The 15,904-nt window shown below is 45.3% G+C and overlaps 2 protein-coding genes across 2 annotated transcripts; one reads left to right on the forward strand and one right to left on the reverse strand.

Annotated features, from left to right (window-relative positions):
* Positions 1-9,275: 9,275 nt before the first annotated feature.
* DFL_009793 (uncharacterized protein) lies at positions 9,276-11,153 on the forward strand (the record flags this gene model as incomplete). The annotated part of the gene is made up of 7 exons (XM_067639732.1): positions 9,276-9,397; positions 9,469-9,646; positions 9,724-9,807; positions 10,019-10,147; positions 10,359-10,415; positions 10,579-10,781; positions 10,892-11,153. The coding sequence occupies 7 exons, from the start codon at positions 9,276-9,278 to the stop codon at positions 11,151-11,153; spliced, it is 1,035 nt and encodes a 344-aa protein (XP_067487491.1).
* Positions 11,154-12,554: 1,401 nt separating this feature from the next.
* DFL_009794 (uncharacterized protein) lies at positions 12,555-15,634 on the reverse strand (the record flags this gene model as incomplete). Its single annotated transcript, XM_067639733.1, has 4 exons — positions 12,555-14,043; positions 14,109-14,839; positions 14,895-15,535; positions 15,604-15,634. 4 exons carry the CDS (start codon positions 15,632-15,634, stop codon positions 12,555-12,557), a joined length of 2,892 nt encoding a protein of 963 aa, XP_067487492.1.
* Between the last annotated feature and the right edge of the window lie 270 nt (positions 15,635-15,904).

Below are 15,904 nucleotides of genomic sequence, written 5' to 3' on the forward strand. Positions count from 1 at the left end.
ATTTTTGCATGGCGCCATCACGACCTATCGAATATTAACCGGGAAGGGTGATGGCTGCAACATGCGAATGTAGGACTGGCCAGCCACTCAATCGGGTCGCTGGAGGGCAGCATTTTAAGCGAGGCTGCATTTGCTTACGCTCCAATTCAAACAGCGCATTTGGACCCAAGACTAACTGAGATCGGAACTCAACTGCGACGTATGGCCATGGGGGATGAGGGGCGCGAATGCGAATGAGACAGACTAAGCGACGGCCATCACACGATCCGGTGCCTTCTGGACTAAGAACCAGAGCCATGCACCATGCAGACCATCTAGTGCTAACTAGCTAAGTCGGTATGTCCTAGTTGGTTACAAAGCTGCAGAGCGAGCTTATACGTCAAACGACAAAGTTTCTACCTAAACGCCGTCGAAAAGTTCTTTCCTACACCCGAAGCCAAGCTCATGTTCGTCATCGGGCATTGCGGCGTGCAGCTTTCAATCGCCAAATATATCCTCGTATCTGATATTAGCCCCGCCGTCCAAACGTAACATACGCCGAACTCCGTCAATACAGAAGATCTCATTCTAATCCCCCCAAACACTACGCCCGATGCGAGCTATTTCAGCTAACGCCGGACGCCGCCTAGCTGACTCCTATACGAAATGTCTCAATTTATCAATATTTTGTCTCAGAATTTAAACAGCAAGTTCCTAGCTCGCCAAGTTCCGAATGGCGTTTATGTAACTCGACTACTGTGCAATGTGATACATTCATTCTCATTGACTCTTTGAAAGCTAGGTTCGTTAACTCGGATGGTCCGACTTGCCAGGGACCTGGTTCAACGTTTTTTTATTTATCAATTTCAACTTTCCGAGACCTTGTGGACATCAACTGATTCATTTGTTGTTTTTCGAGGCATACCACATGGCTATCTGCGCGAAATCGTGCAGGAACCAACATTTTTCCACGTGCAAGTTCCTCTTTGTTTTCAGAGAGGAAAACGGACATCTCTGTTCCTGAAAATCGACGTTCCAAAGACATGGAAGAGGCAAATGCATTAATTCAGCGGGATGCCGATAACCTTATTTCACGCTAGGAGACCCCGGACAGGATTTGAGTTTAATATCGAATTTAATTAAGTTCCCACATATAGCGATAGCAATTGTTTTCGAATTCGATTCTATATTTATACCCGCCAGCTAATTAGTGGCTTTTGAATTTTTCACAACTCTGGTATCAGACCACTCGAGATCTAGCTGTGATGTTCTTTCTCCTTTGTCAAGCGGAGCCGGTGCGTATCCGATCAGCACGGGCAATTTAATGCTTGGAAACTCCGAAAACCAAGGCCTTTCACCTTTGTCCGTAACCGGCCCAGAAGAGGCAGTCACCAAGAGAAACCAATGAAGTTGTTCATAGCGAGCGGGAAACGATCGTTGCCATTGGTCTGGCTGCCGCGGCCTTAAGGAATAAGTATTTGACAAGTTGATGCAGTCTGAGCTTCATTCAGCTTGACAACGGGGTTCGCCAAGCTCCGAATTGCGAATTTGCTTCTTATGGGTGATTTGCTAGTTCAATTGGTCGGAAATGCGTTTTCCGAGGGTGTAGTTTTAGGGGCTATGACTGTTGAAATCTGGCGATATCTACTCTGTAAAAGAGCAAAAATTTTCGCAGGCGGTGTACAAAAATTTTTCCCCTAATGCAAGCCAAAGAAAAACAGAAAAAAAAGATCGATCTGGGAAGCAGATTCCTTAATACACCGCAGCTATTGCATTTTCTCTTTGGCGAGACACGCCTCCAAAGGGGGAAATTTTGCATGGTGCCAACAGCTTTTTTTTTTGCCTTGCAGCAGCTAAGAGGCTAACTAAATGCGCGATATGCAGGTTCGCCACGTAGTTTCAGCCACCAAGCCATACTTCTTTGTTCAAGATTGACACGAGCCTAAGGACTGGAGAGAAAGCCGTCGGACTTGTCCCATATGAGCAAAATCTAGTGGCATGGCAGGCCGCTATGTCTACCGACAGATCCCTTTATGCAATCTTAATATCAGCTTGTAATTAAGACCGAGTCGTTTACGAGATCAAACATGTCCAATTGCGTTCGCCTGCATCTATCAATTGAAAATCCACTACCAAATGCAGGCAGAGGTAAGAACAGGACCCGAACTCCAGATTATATTATACTAATAATAGGATTGATAATAACTAGCTCGCCAATAGTCATAAGCAGGGGAGACTAGGTATAGTTAGTTGCTTTCCACTAGATCTGGTCTATAACCGAGATAACTGCTCATACTCCTGGCTTCGTTAGTCCATATCGAGTTGCTTCAGGTATCGATCCGGTGTAGCTTCTGGATCGTGGCTGCACAGTCCGCAAAATTACGAAGCCTAGTAAGAATTGCTTTGTCGAGCCACGCCACATTCAAACGCAATAATTTAACTTTCAAGGTACCTATTAATTACTACTATTATTCCGTACTAGGCTTAAGTCTAGAGTGCTAAGCCATAGGTTGTAAGTACTATATACAATTGTAAAGTAAATCGATCCTCTCAAGTTACATCAAGAAGGTAAAATATAGTCTCTATACTACGTTCGCGTTCTACATACATTTTGGTAGCAAAGGCGATGCAGGAGGCTCTGGCTTATATTACATATTTTGTATATTCTACATTCGAATTGTAGTGGAGTTCTATATTTTAGTTCACCTCTACAATCATCTCGAAATCTAGTTTGACCACAAAACCAATTTTATTCGAGACTTCATCATCTCAATCCAGTAAAAGATGTCCCAGACCTATATGTCCACTGGTTTCTCCAATAACCTTCCGCAGCTTTAAAATTAAGTTGCAGATCTTGAGCTAACAAACGCGGAATTGCCGGTTTAGATAGAGTCATTGTCATCAATAACATGAGTAGGACCAATCTATCTCTCATACCCAAGGGTTACAAAAGCATTCAGTTTCCAGACGGCTCGACCAAGTATAATGTAGATGGTATTTTGCTGGATACCATGATTGAGTTCGATGACATAGGGCGGGTGATGTGTTGAGATTGAGATTAAGGAATCACAGCAGAATTTCCAAAGCTTGTACAAGAATGGCATAGAAGCGTCTAATCGGAGCGAGGTCAATGATGACGATAATATGAAGGACTACATCAAACCCTTTAAGGCTGGCTCTACATATATCGTTGTTGTCAATCCATTCATGGGACACAGCGTCGACGGTCAAACCGACGTCGTTGAAGCGATGTAATATTATAATGTACAAAAGAGTGGTGCTCGTACAGTAGTTTCTATTGCAATGGCACTTCCAATCTTTTGGAAACCAACTATTGAAACAATTATATATCTGTCTTTGCAAATTTTAATCTACATGCATTTTCATTCTATTTTTCTTGGGTCTCACTCCACTCAGATAGTATACACATCCAAACCCTGGCGGAATGACATCAAAACCCCGAGTAGCTGGTTACCAGTTAGCAGTACCTATATCTCATGGAACAGACTGGGTGACTGATAATTAATTAATTTTAAGTAATTGTGGAACGGAGCCTTTCCCGTTGACGACTAAGCAGGATTGAAGATATCCGAATGCGAGCCTTATACAGGGAATCAAACCTCATGGGTACAAGCTCGCTGATGGCTATCACTTCCTAAAATCGTATTTGTGATAATTGTGCGTAAAGGTGATCGGGACTATAGGTGATGCATATATTATGCACTATTCCACCACCGCACACAGGTTCGGGTTAGGGTTCATGCAGGCTTGTGGTTGCATCTGAGCTGCGACCTGTTGCAATTTACCTATCAACACATCATGGACCGGTTCCTTGGGTAGTTCCTTTGAAACCAATCCTTTTCGATTCTTCGCGTATTTTCCCCTTGATCCACTTCGTAAAAATTTATCTACCTAGCCACCGTCGCCTTCGGACCCGACCCGGCCTTCTTCAGGTGGCTGATATAACCCTGGCCCTTTCTGGCACAGCACCCTCGAGTTCCTCGTCATGGGCTATAGCATAGTTGATTTTACCAGATAGTTTCCCCCAAATGGTTCAGAAAATATCAGGTCCAACTTACGTAGTCCAAACCGATATCCAACAAGGCTAAGATTCGTCTGTTTTGCTCATGCCCGTGCATGCCTCTGCGAGCCTGTCCTCGAGTTCATTTATCAGCCCCAAGGCTATTCCTTTATCAACTCCTCGTTCGGTTTCCGTTCAGTCGTTTTCTTCCTTAGGTCCTTTTTATAATTTAGGGCCTTTGGCTTCTAGATCCTGAACTCTGGTTCCCTTCGATCGTATTGTCATTTACGAGTCTCTTTGCATTCCTGTCGTTGCTTGCAGCTGCCTTCTAAGGTTAGGGTATGAACAACAACCCAGTTGCAGTGGCTCGTGGCACTTGGCAGCTGGTACTGCAATTTTGTAGCTGTCCGATTGCGATCTCTAGCAGAATTCCCGCGACTGCGACTGGTGGAGCCTTCTCGCTTATTCTCCGGCTCCATGTTTCGAACAGCGACATCGTCACTTTTACTGTCCTCTGATAGCACATCTTGTAAAGATACTAGCATCATTTCGACCACAGATCTTCTAGGTGCTCTGTTGTAGTAAGCTCTTAACACACACGTGGTCTAAATTATTTTAAGATGTCGTTATCATCAGGCCAATCACTGATTCCCGATAGCCCTCTCAACCGCTACTTTGCTAATAAAATTCAGCTCAAAAATTCACAATTCTACACATGTCCCGCGGCGTTTACACTAATGCAAGATTACTCAACAGCTCTGATTGGATATAAGTCTTGTCTTTGTTTTCGGGTGATAAGGCCCAAGGTCTCTAAACAGCAGGAAGAAGCGGTAGAGTTGCAAGCATATCAAAAACGCTTCTGTAGTATCAGTGACGCTTAACCACTCGAAGTTCGGAGTGGCTGTACGGTATGCATAGTATCGCAGCCTTCTCTTCATCTTTCTCAACGTGGGTATGAAATGTGGCAGCTGTGAGCTGGCTTGTGGAACGATGTGACAGTGGATTTCCTGTTGCATCCTTGGACAGGTCAGCCGCAGCGGATTATTGGGTTAATTCCAATCCCACCCTGAACTTTTTTCAGTGTGGGGCGCTGGACGTCGGTGCCAGCTCGTTTCTACTTTGCTCGCTTGGCTTGACTAATGTTTGATTGGAGCCTCATTCAATAGTTGAGAGTCTCGTTTAGTGCCTGCATTGTCTGGCTTGCATTCATTCTATGACTCTTTCTGGGAGAGGGTTGCGATATATTTTTGGACTGTCTTTCAGGCGTCCTCGTTGATAACCCTTCGGGGCCCTTCTCGGGCGTGTTTTTGAATATACCTCTGTAGGTTGTCTTGGAAGTTGTCTTAGAAGTCGCCTTAGAGGCCTTGGAAATGAGAGCTTGAGAGGGGGATCTCCCCACCTTCATGAACTTCAGCCGTCGATTTAATTGCCGTCGACTTCGGCAAGCTGTGCGGTATTGTGCTCGGTGTTCGGAGTTCTATACAGCCGTGAAGTAAATTTTCTGACGTTTAAATTATAAGTTATATGGGCGTAGATTATCAATACGGAGTCCTTGTGGGTGTGAATATCTTCAGGATCCTTTTATAAAAAAAGTTGAGAATGGGTGGAGATATGTATATACCGTTAAGTTGTCAGAATGGACATACAACCCCTCAATCGACCAGGTCTGGGTACGAGACAACCTCTTAATGTCTTAGGTTCGTATCATTCCTTTTTTAAGAACTACTTTGCTGGGCTTGCATTTGAGATTATTTGAACTGGATACAATGTGAAAATTATGACGTTACTAGATCTGAATATCTTCGGATTATCCTAAAAGGTATTTAATACTATACTGTGCCAGCAATGCTAACTATAAAAACTCCAATACATCCCGTGGATCTAAATCAATATTTTCGTGATGCTAGATGCCCAGTAAGTCAATGAATATATTAATATCATATTTCGCAATTCAGGGCAGGTAAACTCTGAAACTCCTAAATATCTATGTACGTTTGGTCTCGTATACCAGCCTCCACAAAATATCCATGTACGATGGTTTGTACCATAATCATAATATCAAACCAAAAGATCAACCTTCCCTGCAAATTAATTAACTATTTTCTCATTCGGATTGTCTGCCTTAACCAAGCAAGTATTTTCAACCCATCTTGCAAGTTTTACGCATCCAACATCCACAATTCTCCAAAATATATCACTAACCCAAAACACCGTCGCAAAAACCAGGATTCCCCCTCCCAATACTCCACTAATATAACCAGCCTGTGTCGTTCGGCCAGTATAACCCCAAATCTTGATTACACTCCAATAACCCAGGCTACGACATACTGGTCCATGCACTAGATATAGCGCATATGAGATTTTCCCGAGATATTGAGCAAAGCCTGTCGTGAATGGCCTTTGCAAACTTTTAGGAGTCGATGAAGACAATGCGAAGACAATAATTATGGCGGCGACCGACGGCCAGAATCTCGCTTTCTCTGACACAGTTTTCGGGGTATAATATGTAATCGTCCTGTAGCCTGGAGTTTTTCCGGGCTCATGGGCTGGTTGAGATGCAAGATACAACCCTAGAAGTAAGATGGGAAACAATATATAGTTGTTTCCTTTTGTTTTATTTTCCGAGCGAATAATCGTGAGTTCGGCTAGGACTGATCCGGAAAGAAACAAGCACACGTCCCATCTACCGAGATAGAAGAGGCACGTGAAGGCTATAATACTCAAAGTCGTCAACCGGACCCAAGATTTTACTTTTGAAAGGCCTAGCAAGGATAAGAAGACAACCATGCTGCAACGAAACTCCACAGGTATAGTCCATAAATGCAGATCATATGTGATAAAGTACTCTTTCCAGATAAAAGGATTTGACATTCTTGCCCATGCCCAGAATGCGTCCTTCATCTGGCGGGAGAACCCCGTGAGAATTGGCGGATCCTGCTCTCGCCAGCCGAGAATTTCCTTCTTATGCCTGGCATGTTTCCATGCCCATGTAAATGCACCACATTGAATCAAAGCCGCAATGCTAAGAACACTGGCCAATGTCGGAAGAAAGAGTCGGATCGCCCGTCGAAATGTGGATGACGATAAGGTAGAAAGAAGCGAAGAGTATTCCCGACGACGGATTAGTGTTATCGACTTATACGAAAGAACGTAGCCAGAAATTACGAAGAATATTGATACCATAGAAGCACCGCACATGTAAAGACGAATTATGGGTAACTGGAGAGGGTTTATGTCGGTTGGTCGATACCTGAAGCCAGCTTCGAGGGTTGGGAAGTATCCATACACAAAGTGGTAAATAAAGACGATAAAAGCAGCTATGCCTCTAAGGCCATCAAGGTAAGCTGTAGAAGAGAGTGTGTGCGCTCGGCCAGAGCGTGATAGACTAGTATGATTTGCGGGCAGGATAGGTGTAGAAGCGGAGGGTTGGAGAAATGAAGGGACTATGAAATGAACACATGTTCGGAGGGAGTGCCTCGCGATTGTCGGCGCGATTGACAAAACACTCGAAGCTGATAATAGAGGTTTACTCTCAGACGCAGTCGTTGAGGTTATAGAAAGGGTGGAGTGCGATCTACTATGGTCCCCAGATATTGAACGTGACGTCGAGGGTCTAACGAATGTTGAAAGTGTTGACGGGTGCCATTTTGTGGTATCGTGGAGTGGCATCATAAGTTTCATAAACGAGTGGAGGTCGACAAGGGTCGCCAGCTGCTTCGTCGTGCGACCGCAAGCCCAAGTCACTGTCGAGAAGGCCTAAGCTTAATGAGAACAACGTCGCGGAAAACTTTTTCGAAAATCCAGCTAGGAGGCGGAAAACATAAGGAAATGGAAGGAAGTAGATTTTAAATTTTCGAAAGAATTAAGGTAACATCGGAGAGGAGTATTATAATTAGTCTCCTGAGAGACATTCCATTTTCACAAAATCGGCATAAAGACTTCGCCTGTGATCCGGGAATCTGAAACGGAAATAGTATGAAAACACTTGCAGGAAAAAATCGGCCGGGGAAAGACGGGGGGCTCAAGTGTCCTGGCTAGTAAGTACATTGCATACAAGGCGCACTAACTTTAATATATCTACAGTTTCTAGGTGTATGTAATTAAATGTATCTACAGTATGAGTTCTTGATAATGTTGAAAGTTTGTGGGAAGCCCTCCCAACGTGGTTAATAATAGAATCCAAACCCGAGATGATCGGTGGTTTGGGCACAATAAACCTATGCAATACCAGGACATATGCTGGTACCTGCCAAGCGGTCATGGCAAGATCTTGAGGGGGAATGCTTGACTCCCGTTCTCGACCTTCATTTTTTGAATTCAACAGAACAGCGAAATTTAGATTTCTGGCCAGGCTTGCAAGGGCAAGTTCTAGGAGTATTTTGTTTATTCTTCTCGCCCGAGAGGAAATAGTAGAGATAAGAGGACGATCACAGCATCGTGATGTTGATGGCAAAGAGTCCATATTTAGTAATTGTAGGAATTTCGAAAACGAGGGATTCCAACGGAAAGCCTCCGCTGAACCCTCCGTTGGGACTCATCCTCTGCCACTCCCGCTGAATAAGCCCAACTTTTCGATGCGCTTATTCATCAGCAGAGAAAACCTGTGGTCCGATAGAAAGCATGGGTAGAAAGGGGTGGAAAAACTTTTGTGACTACACAGATACAACACCAACAAAATCAACACACTCATTAAACAACATGAGGAAACTCAGTCTTTGAAATCTAATTAATTAGCGGTACACTCTATACATAGCTCTCACGGAACTAGTGGAAATTTATGACATAATTCCGACGCTCTGGGGCTAGATTACTTCTTGCTCAGGCGGCAGGGAAAATATATTCCAGGAATACGTATAGTTCAAAGAATGTAATATATCAAACTTAACGTTATGGGCTTAGGTTTAGACAGTGCATGTGCGTATATGCGGATCCTAGAACTAACCCTTAATATCACAGAGAAAACACCAGAGGTGCCGGACCACGGGGAACTCCATAGCTTGTTGATTTGTTCAAATTCTATAAATTCATAGCATTCTCCTTCATCAGATTCCCTTCATCATCCGTTCCCATAGGACTCCCAGGTTGTCTAACAGTTAATATATTAACCAATTTCACCCAAGATCTCAGGAATCACCATAACTTGTTTGAATCGAAGCCGCAGTACGTTTACTTAATTTGAGCAAAATCTCTTTGATCAATCCCAATATTAATCTCAGAACCAGTTTGCTGGGAAATATTTCTAACTCAAGACTTACTAATCCCCCAGAATACTAAAATGAAAGGAGTGAAAGTCGAACAAGTTAACGGCAACTATCAAGTCACCAGCGACCTCGAAAAGCCTATCCCAGACCCCAACCAGCTTCTAGTTAAGCCAATTTTCGGTGCAGTCAACCCAGTGTAAGGATCCATATCTTGATTACTACAATACCAGCATATAATTTGTATCTTATATTCTTTTTCTCGCAAAGCGATGAATTGATGAGAAACTCCGGTATCCTCATTACCAATTGGCCATGGACACCATGTTGCGACGTGGCAGGTGTCGTTGTCGAAATAGGCAGTGAAGTCACAAGGTTCAAAGTTGGAGACAAAGTCTTTGGCTGTCAGGGAGTAGGATTTCCAGGCTCCGGGGGGGCAGCGGAATACGTAAGCCCCCCAAACTCATGCAATATTATTACCCCAGTAATATTTTCCAATTGGTTAATAATTTTTTGCCACCGCAGTGTCTTTTCAGTGAAGACATAGCCTTCAAAAAGCCAGATCACATCTCGTTGGCAGAAGCTGCTACAATGGGGGTCGGAAACCAAGTTCGTATTCCCCGTCCAGATAAGTTTCTCTACTCATGATATAGTCCCATAATATCCAAAAACGCATTCATGCATATTATACCAAACACATATGTACATTGAGGATCTATCTCAACCCTTGACGCTTTGTTTCGACTTGCATGATCATCTGAGCTCTTTATTCCGTCTTTTCATATCCTAGCTAAGAGCACCCCTGTCGATAACCCTATAGACAGCAGCTCTTGGCTTGTGGAACGGGTTGGACATCGCTCTCCCAGACCCACAAAACCTCCCAGCTATCTCTGACGAATGGGTTCTAGTTCTTGGAGGTGGAGGTAGCGTTGGAGGGTATGCCGTCCAGGTAAGCATCGATCCTACCCGAACCCTGTTTGTTAGCTGATGGAAAGTGTATCCTCATTGGACTCTCTACATGTGGATATGCTTTCACTGTACTACATGGTTTTGCAGTTTGGTTTTTCAAATGAGGGCTTTCTTTGGTCGCAGTCATATAACATGACACAATACGCATATGGAAATTTCAATGAAGCTAATATATAGCTCAACCCTTTTAGCTCTCCAAGCTGTCTGGTTACAAGGTTATTGCCAGTGTGTCAGCTAGGTCAGTCGGTGTAAGTACCCCTCTCATGCTTCTCCTTTCGTGCATCCTTTTACACCACACAACTTGAGCCTATCACTTCCCATGCTCTGAAATTCTTCCCTCTTATGTTGAAACCCAAATGGCTGTTCTCTTGCAGTTCTTTAGTACTCGTACTAACCACCGGTCTAATCCAGGCTGCCGTCGCTCATGGTGCCGATGAGACCGTCGATTACAAAACACCTGTTGATGGACAGGTTGCTAAGATCAAAGAGATCACTAAAGGAAAGCTTCACCGAATCATCGACACAACCGCATTCAACGCAAATTTCGTTAAGAAAGTTCTCGAGGAGATCAAGGACGACGCTGGGGAAAAATACTTCGCCTCTGTCAATGACTGGTTAGTACTCTTATCAATGGAAATTACCACTTGAAAAAGCTTCACGTTTTATACCCTTTGCTTTGCTCATATCCCTCATCTTCTCCTCTTGCTTTGCTGACTCATACTAGGGAAGACTGTGGTATCCTCCCAGGTGATGCAAAATTCTATCCCATCTCCCTCGGACCTCTCGGTCGCCCTGAAGCAAAAGAAATCAACGAGGCCCTCTCCAAGTTCATCGCCGTCATTCAAGTACTCGTCGACGCTAGCAAAGTCAAACCGAGTGAATATAACCTAGTAGACGGGACCGGGTTTGAAAGCTTTATTGAAGCCGTCAAAGTCCAGAGCGGCGGATCGGCTAAGAAGGTTGTAGCTCAACTCCAAGAGGAGTAGGATATCTTGTTATGTCGAATGGACGTCGACGGTGTGGAAATTTGTTAATGCTTACCACGGGCTTAATGTTCTACGAAAGGTGTATGCCCTCTTCCTTTATGAAGAATCTCACCGGCTGTCTTAGGTCAACTTTGACCTTGGGTTTTCTGTCGAAGCGTAAAATGTTCAACACATTATACGTGTGTTATTTTTGTATCACAGCCCTAACTATAACTATCGCCCATTGAAGCCAGTGTTCGAGACTTTGTTACCAAATTTAAATGTTATCTAAATATAACACCTAGTTAAGGGAAATCATTTTCAAATGGAGCTGAAGGGCCTCGTTCGTTGATTGCGACTACTTAAGTACTGTACCAGGAACGTAGTACTTTCGAATACCGTCTTAATTCGCAATGCTACTTCCAAGTACTAAGTGGCTAAATCTAACCCGACGTTCGATACTAACCGTCCTCGCGACTCTTAATAAAGATATATGATTCTGAGATACCTCGAGGCTTCTCGCGAGATGAGGCCCCATTGGTCCTTGAAGCTCTTAAGCCTATAGTTATATAAGCGCTAGAGGCTGCGAAGCCTTCCCACGGCGCCCCCGAAAAACGAATCCACATGTAAGCGAGATATTCTTTATATCTTATTGCATCGAAATATATACCCGAACATTCGAGGGGACCCGGGTATTTTGATTTGGAAATCCACCGAATGCCTCTTGAGAAGCTATACAAATAATTATCTAGTTTGGTGATATCGCATTATTAATACAAAGGCATTATTAATACAAAGATGCTTCTCATCTCTCATCCGTATTATAAGTAACCCTCCTTTGGGTTAATAACATAAAAAATAAAAAATAAAAAATAAAAAATAATCTTGATGATGTCTGAAGCACGGATCTTTCGTTTATTAGTTTACTACAAGACAACTCGTTTTTAGTACTTGTTATTATATCTACTAAATCACACGTGCACAGCCCCCAGTACGTTTTTATATACATCTACTGTGTAAAATCACGAAAATCGATGCCGAAAAACTCAGGGGTATCAAAAAAGAAATCGGAAAGGCAAAGGGGACTTAATCACGACGTAGTCATAAGCGTAAGAACTATGAAGCCATGAAAGTAAATATTTCAGGGGGCAGCATGCATACATTCATTTATTCGTGAAAACCAGGGAGAGTAGGAAGAAAAAAGACGGTAATGTACATGCATGTGTTATTAGGAATGCATACCTAGGGGCCCAGCAGGCAAGCTTATATAATTTGGGAAGGGGAGCTATGGATACAGACAGAAAAACGAAACGATTGGAATATTGTATACAGACGCTGTGAACTCCAGATAATAAACGAGAAAACTCCGGGACTCTACTCCTCACACGATTTCAGCGTCCATTGAGGAGTCCGAATAGGTTCTTATTCGCCATTCGTCGCCGCAGATTCAGCTGGTTTCTGTGTAACAGGAGATGAAAGAGGCTGAGGTGGTGTAGGAGCAATCGATGTTGATTGGGATATAATAGGAGCGCTCGATAGTGGTGGTTGAGGGGCTTTGGGGGCAGTCGAAGACGGAAGCAGTAGAGGAGTAGAGACATTCGAATTTGGGATGTTCGAGGACGGTTGTTTAGAGGGCACAGGCCCGACCGGAAGTGATGGTTGAGAAACGGCCGCTACGGGTGAGGAAGTCACCTGAGACGTTACAGTAGCGTGTGATGCTGAAGGTTGGGGGGCCGTGATAGTGGTTGGTCTTTGAGGCGCGAGCGTGGGTGCCTGTTGGGGTGATTTCTGCTGAGAAACAGTAGCAACAGGCGAGGCCTGAAGAGGGGTAGCAGGATTTGTTTGTTTGGGAACCACCGCTGTCGATGATGGAGGGGCAATTGCAATTGGGGTAGTTGGAGGGCGCTGGACATGCGGGGCTGTCTGAGTTTGAGTGGCAACAGGTTGCTGTGGGGAAACAGAGGCAGGGACCCGCTGCAGTTGGGATTGCGCTTGTGCCTGCAGTTGGGATTGCGACGGTTGGGGGGTGCGTGTAGCTTGTTGATGATGAATTGCAGCCGTAGAGGTGGTGGTGTGATACTGGGCAGGATGTGGCTGGGCTTGTCGTGGGGCAGTCGGAGTGTTGTGATAATGGTTTGCAAGAGGCTCCGTCTTTGGAGCTACTCCAGAGTGGGCTTGTGATGGTGGTGGTGCGCCTTGAGACATCGCCCAACGTTGTGGGTGATGCGCCGTTGGGACCGGCGTAGGCTGTGGTCGTGGGGGTTGTAACATAGGTTGCGAATGGTGGCCATGGGCTCGGAGAGCAGCATGGCCTTCACCGTTGGTGGCACCACCGGCAAGGACATTAAGAGCATCCACAGTCGCCCTGTTCTGAATTGCCTCTTCTTCTTGCTGTTTCCTCTTTTCATTCTTCGCAACTTGTCCTGGTGCTCTCGTCTTCAGTTCCCCAGTGACAAACTGTAGATAATATGGCACATCCATCCCGCTTTTCAAGAAGAATAGTTTCAGGTTACGCGCTTTGTCTTTCAGTTGAACTTGGTTGCGATCTTTCAATGCCTCACTAACGGTTCCTCCGGCTCCAAACATAGCAAGAATCTGAGACCAATGCGGCCCCTTGACATAGTCGAGACCGACCATCAACGCATGCTCTTCCTCAGTACTCCATGGACGACGTTGAGAAGGAAGCCCCGCCCGGCGCGCATTAGGGGATTGACGGGCGGTAGCTGCTAGTCTCGCTTGCTCATAGAGGATATGCGTGGGGGTGCTTTGTTCGGGATGGGGCGTCACGGCCTGTGAAGCACCAACTGACAAGGCCGGGTTTGGAGAGTTGCCAGATAGAGAGGTTTGGCTGATCCCTGGAGCTGAAACATGCGCTGAGTATGCTGCGTGCATACTTGGACGCCCCACGGAACTATAGCCAGGATATACCGGCTGTGATCCAGGAGGGGGGTGTACAGAGTTGAATGTTGACCGTACAAAGAGCCAGGTGTTTGTGTCTGGGCCTGGAACATGTGCTTGTTCGAGTCCCCTTGCGCAGCTTCTAGCCGTTTTAGCTTCCTCCGTGTAGTGGGAGCGAGTATTGAATCTCTATGCTTGGTGACATATTGAATCATTTCACGCAACCAGTCCTGCCAGGGGTAGATCTCCCGTAAGACAGGAACATCTAGCGGTGCTCTTTCAAGTTGTTCACGACGATTCTTGACTCGACTCAGAAATTCAATTTCACTTGGAATGAGTTCCTTTGAGCCTCCCCTTCGATCAGTGAGTTTTCCAGCAATATCGTCCTCGAACAAATCATCTAGCAACTGTTCCTTAGTCTTTTCTCCGGTGTCTATGGCAGATATATAAGCCTGAGTTTTTAACCCGAGGAATAGACCACCTTGATTCTTCAGGAGGCGTCCACCTTCAGGGACGAATGTAGATAGGAAGTATCGGTTCAGGTGGAAAAAGCCGACTTCTGTAGAGCCAAAGAGAGAAGTAACGAATGTTGCAAGGTTGACCTGCCGTATCATGTTGCGGTGTTCCGCAACCTGGAAGCGTAGTTCGTCCGTCGACAAAAAGGCTTCACTGCTGTATAAACGCTTTGTTTGGAAAAACAAAGCTTTCAAGGTGGCGTATGCCTGGCCCTGGTCAGTTTCCGGCTGGGTAACTGTGATTAAGGTATCCTGAAATTGGCCCTGTAACAGTGTGCTCAGCAGTTGGGAGGACTAAATCATAGTTAACAAGGACTGCTTGATGACATATATGGCACGGCTGACTTACCAAGTTATCAAGGATAGGAAGAGACTGAATTCTCAGATGCTGGCTGGGGTCCAGAAGTTGGCCGTTTGAGAAGGCGCTCGCAAAGGAATACCCCGAAGCGCCTGGAAGAGAGTCGTCGGCAGACTCTTTCTCATAGTCATCGTCGCTGTCTGAGATGTACTCAGACCGTGGAGCTGACTCTTCGACTAGAGTCCGAGGTTCTTCCTGTGTCGTAGTTTGGGATCCAACAGACAGCTCTTTAGCACGAGGCTGGGGTGTAACAGACGGAGGAAAGAGTTGTTGTCTCTTTGGGGGTGATCCAAGGGTATCCAAGGGCACCTCTGCAGCCCGTTTAACACCTGCAGTAGAAGATGGATATGTTGGTGTCTGTGCGACGGCTGGTGGTACAGATGGTGCAACAGGCGCTGATGCCCGCGGAACAGATGCAGGAGCGGTGACTGGAGTAGCTGGCGCACTGCTCACCCGTAAGGGCTCAGCCTTCGGGGCTTGCTGTATGACCGGCTTCTGATGGACGATGGGAGCTGGCTTTTCCGGCGACTGAGTAGCCGTCCTTTGGGCTTTTTGGGACTCATCATGGGCTTTATTAAAGGCAGCAATGGCACTTAGATCACCGTGGTCCATGAGGTCATTGGAATGGCTGACTACAAAGGTCGTCAACAGTCAGCAATTGGTACATCCGTCATCGTAATCATCGATAGGAGAGACGAACCCGACAATGATGTCGAAGCAGCCTCGAGCATGGCAATGGCGATGAAGACGATAGCGGTCCTCAGACCCGGAAGCGATATCAAGGTAAAGCTATATATATAAGTAATTACCTACACCACGACAAAAAACGTTTAGCTATTATATCATATCATATCACCATCTTCATCACCATCATCGTCATCGTCGTGATCATCCACCGTCGACGTCGACGACGACGGTGATGAAGGTAGGTCGTGACGGACGCCGACGATGGCAGCAACCAGCAACGGCACCGAGCCATTGACACCCATGGCCATGAACCC

The sequence above is a fragment of the Arthrobotrys flagrans genome, assembly GCF_004000055.1.
Source record: "Arthrobotrys flagrans strain CBS H-5679 chromosome Unknown unitig_1, whole genome shotgun sequence".
Taxonomy (NCBI): Eukaryota; Fungi; Ascomycota; class Orbiliomycetes; order Orbiliales; family Orbiliaceae; genus Arthrobotrys; species Arthrobotrys flagrans.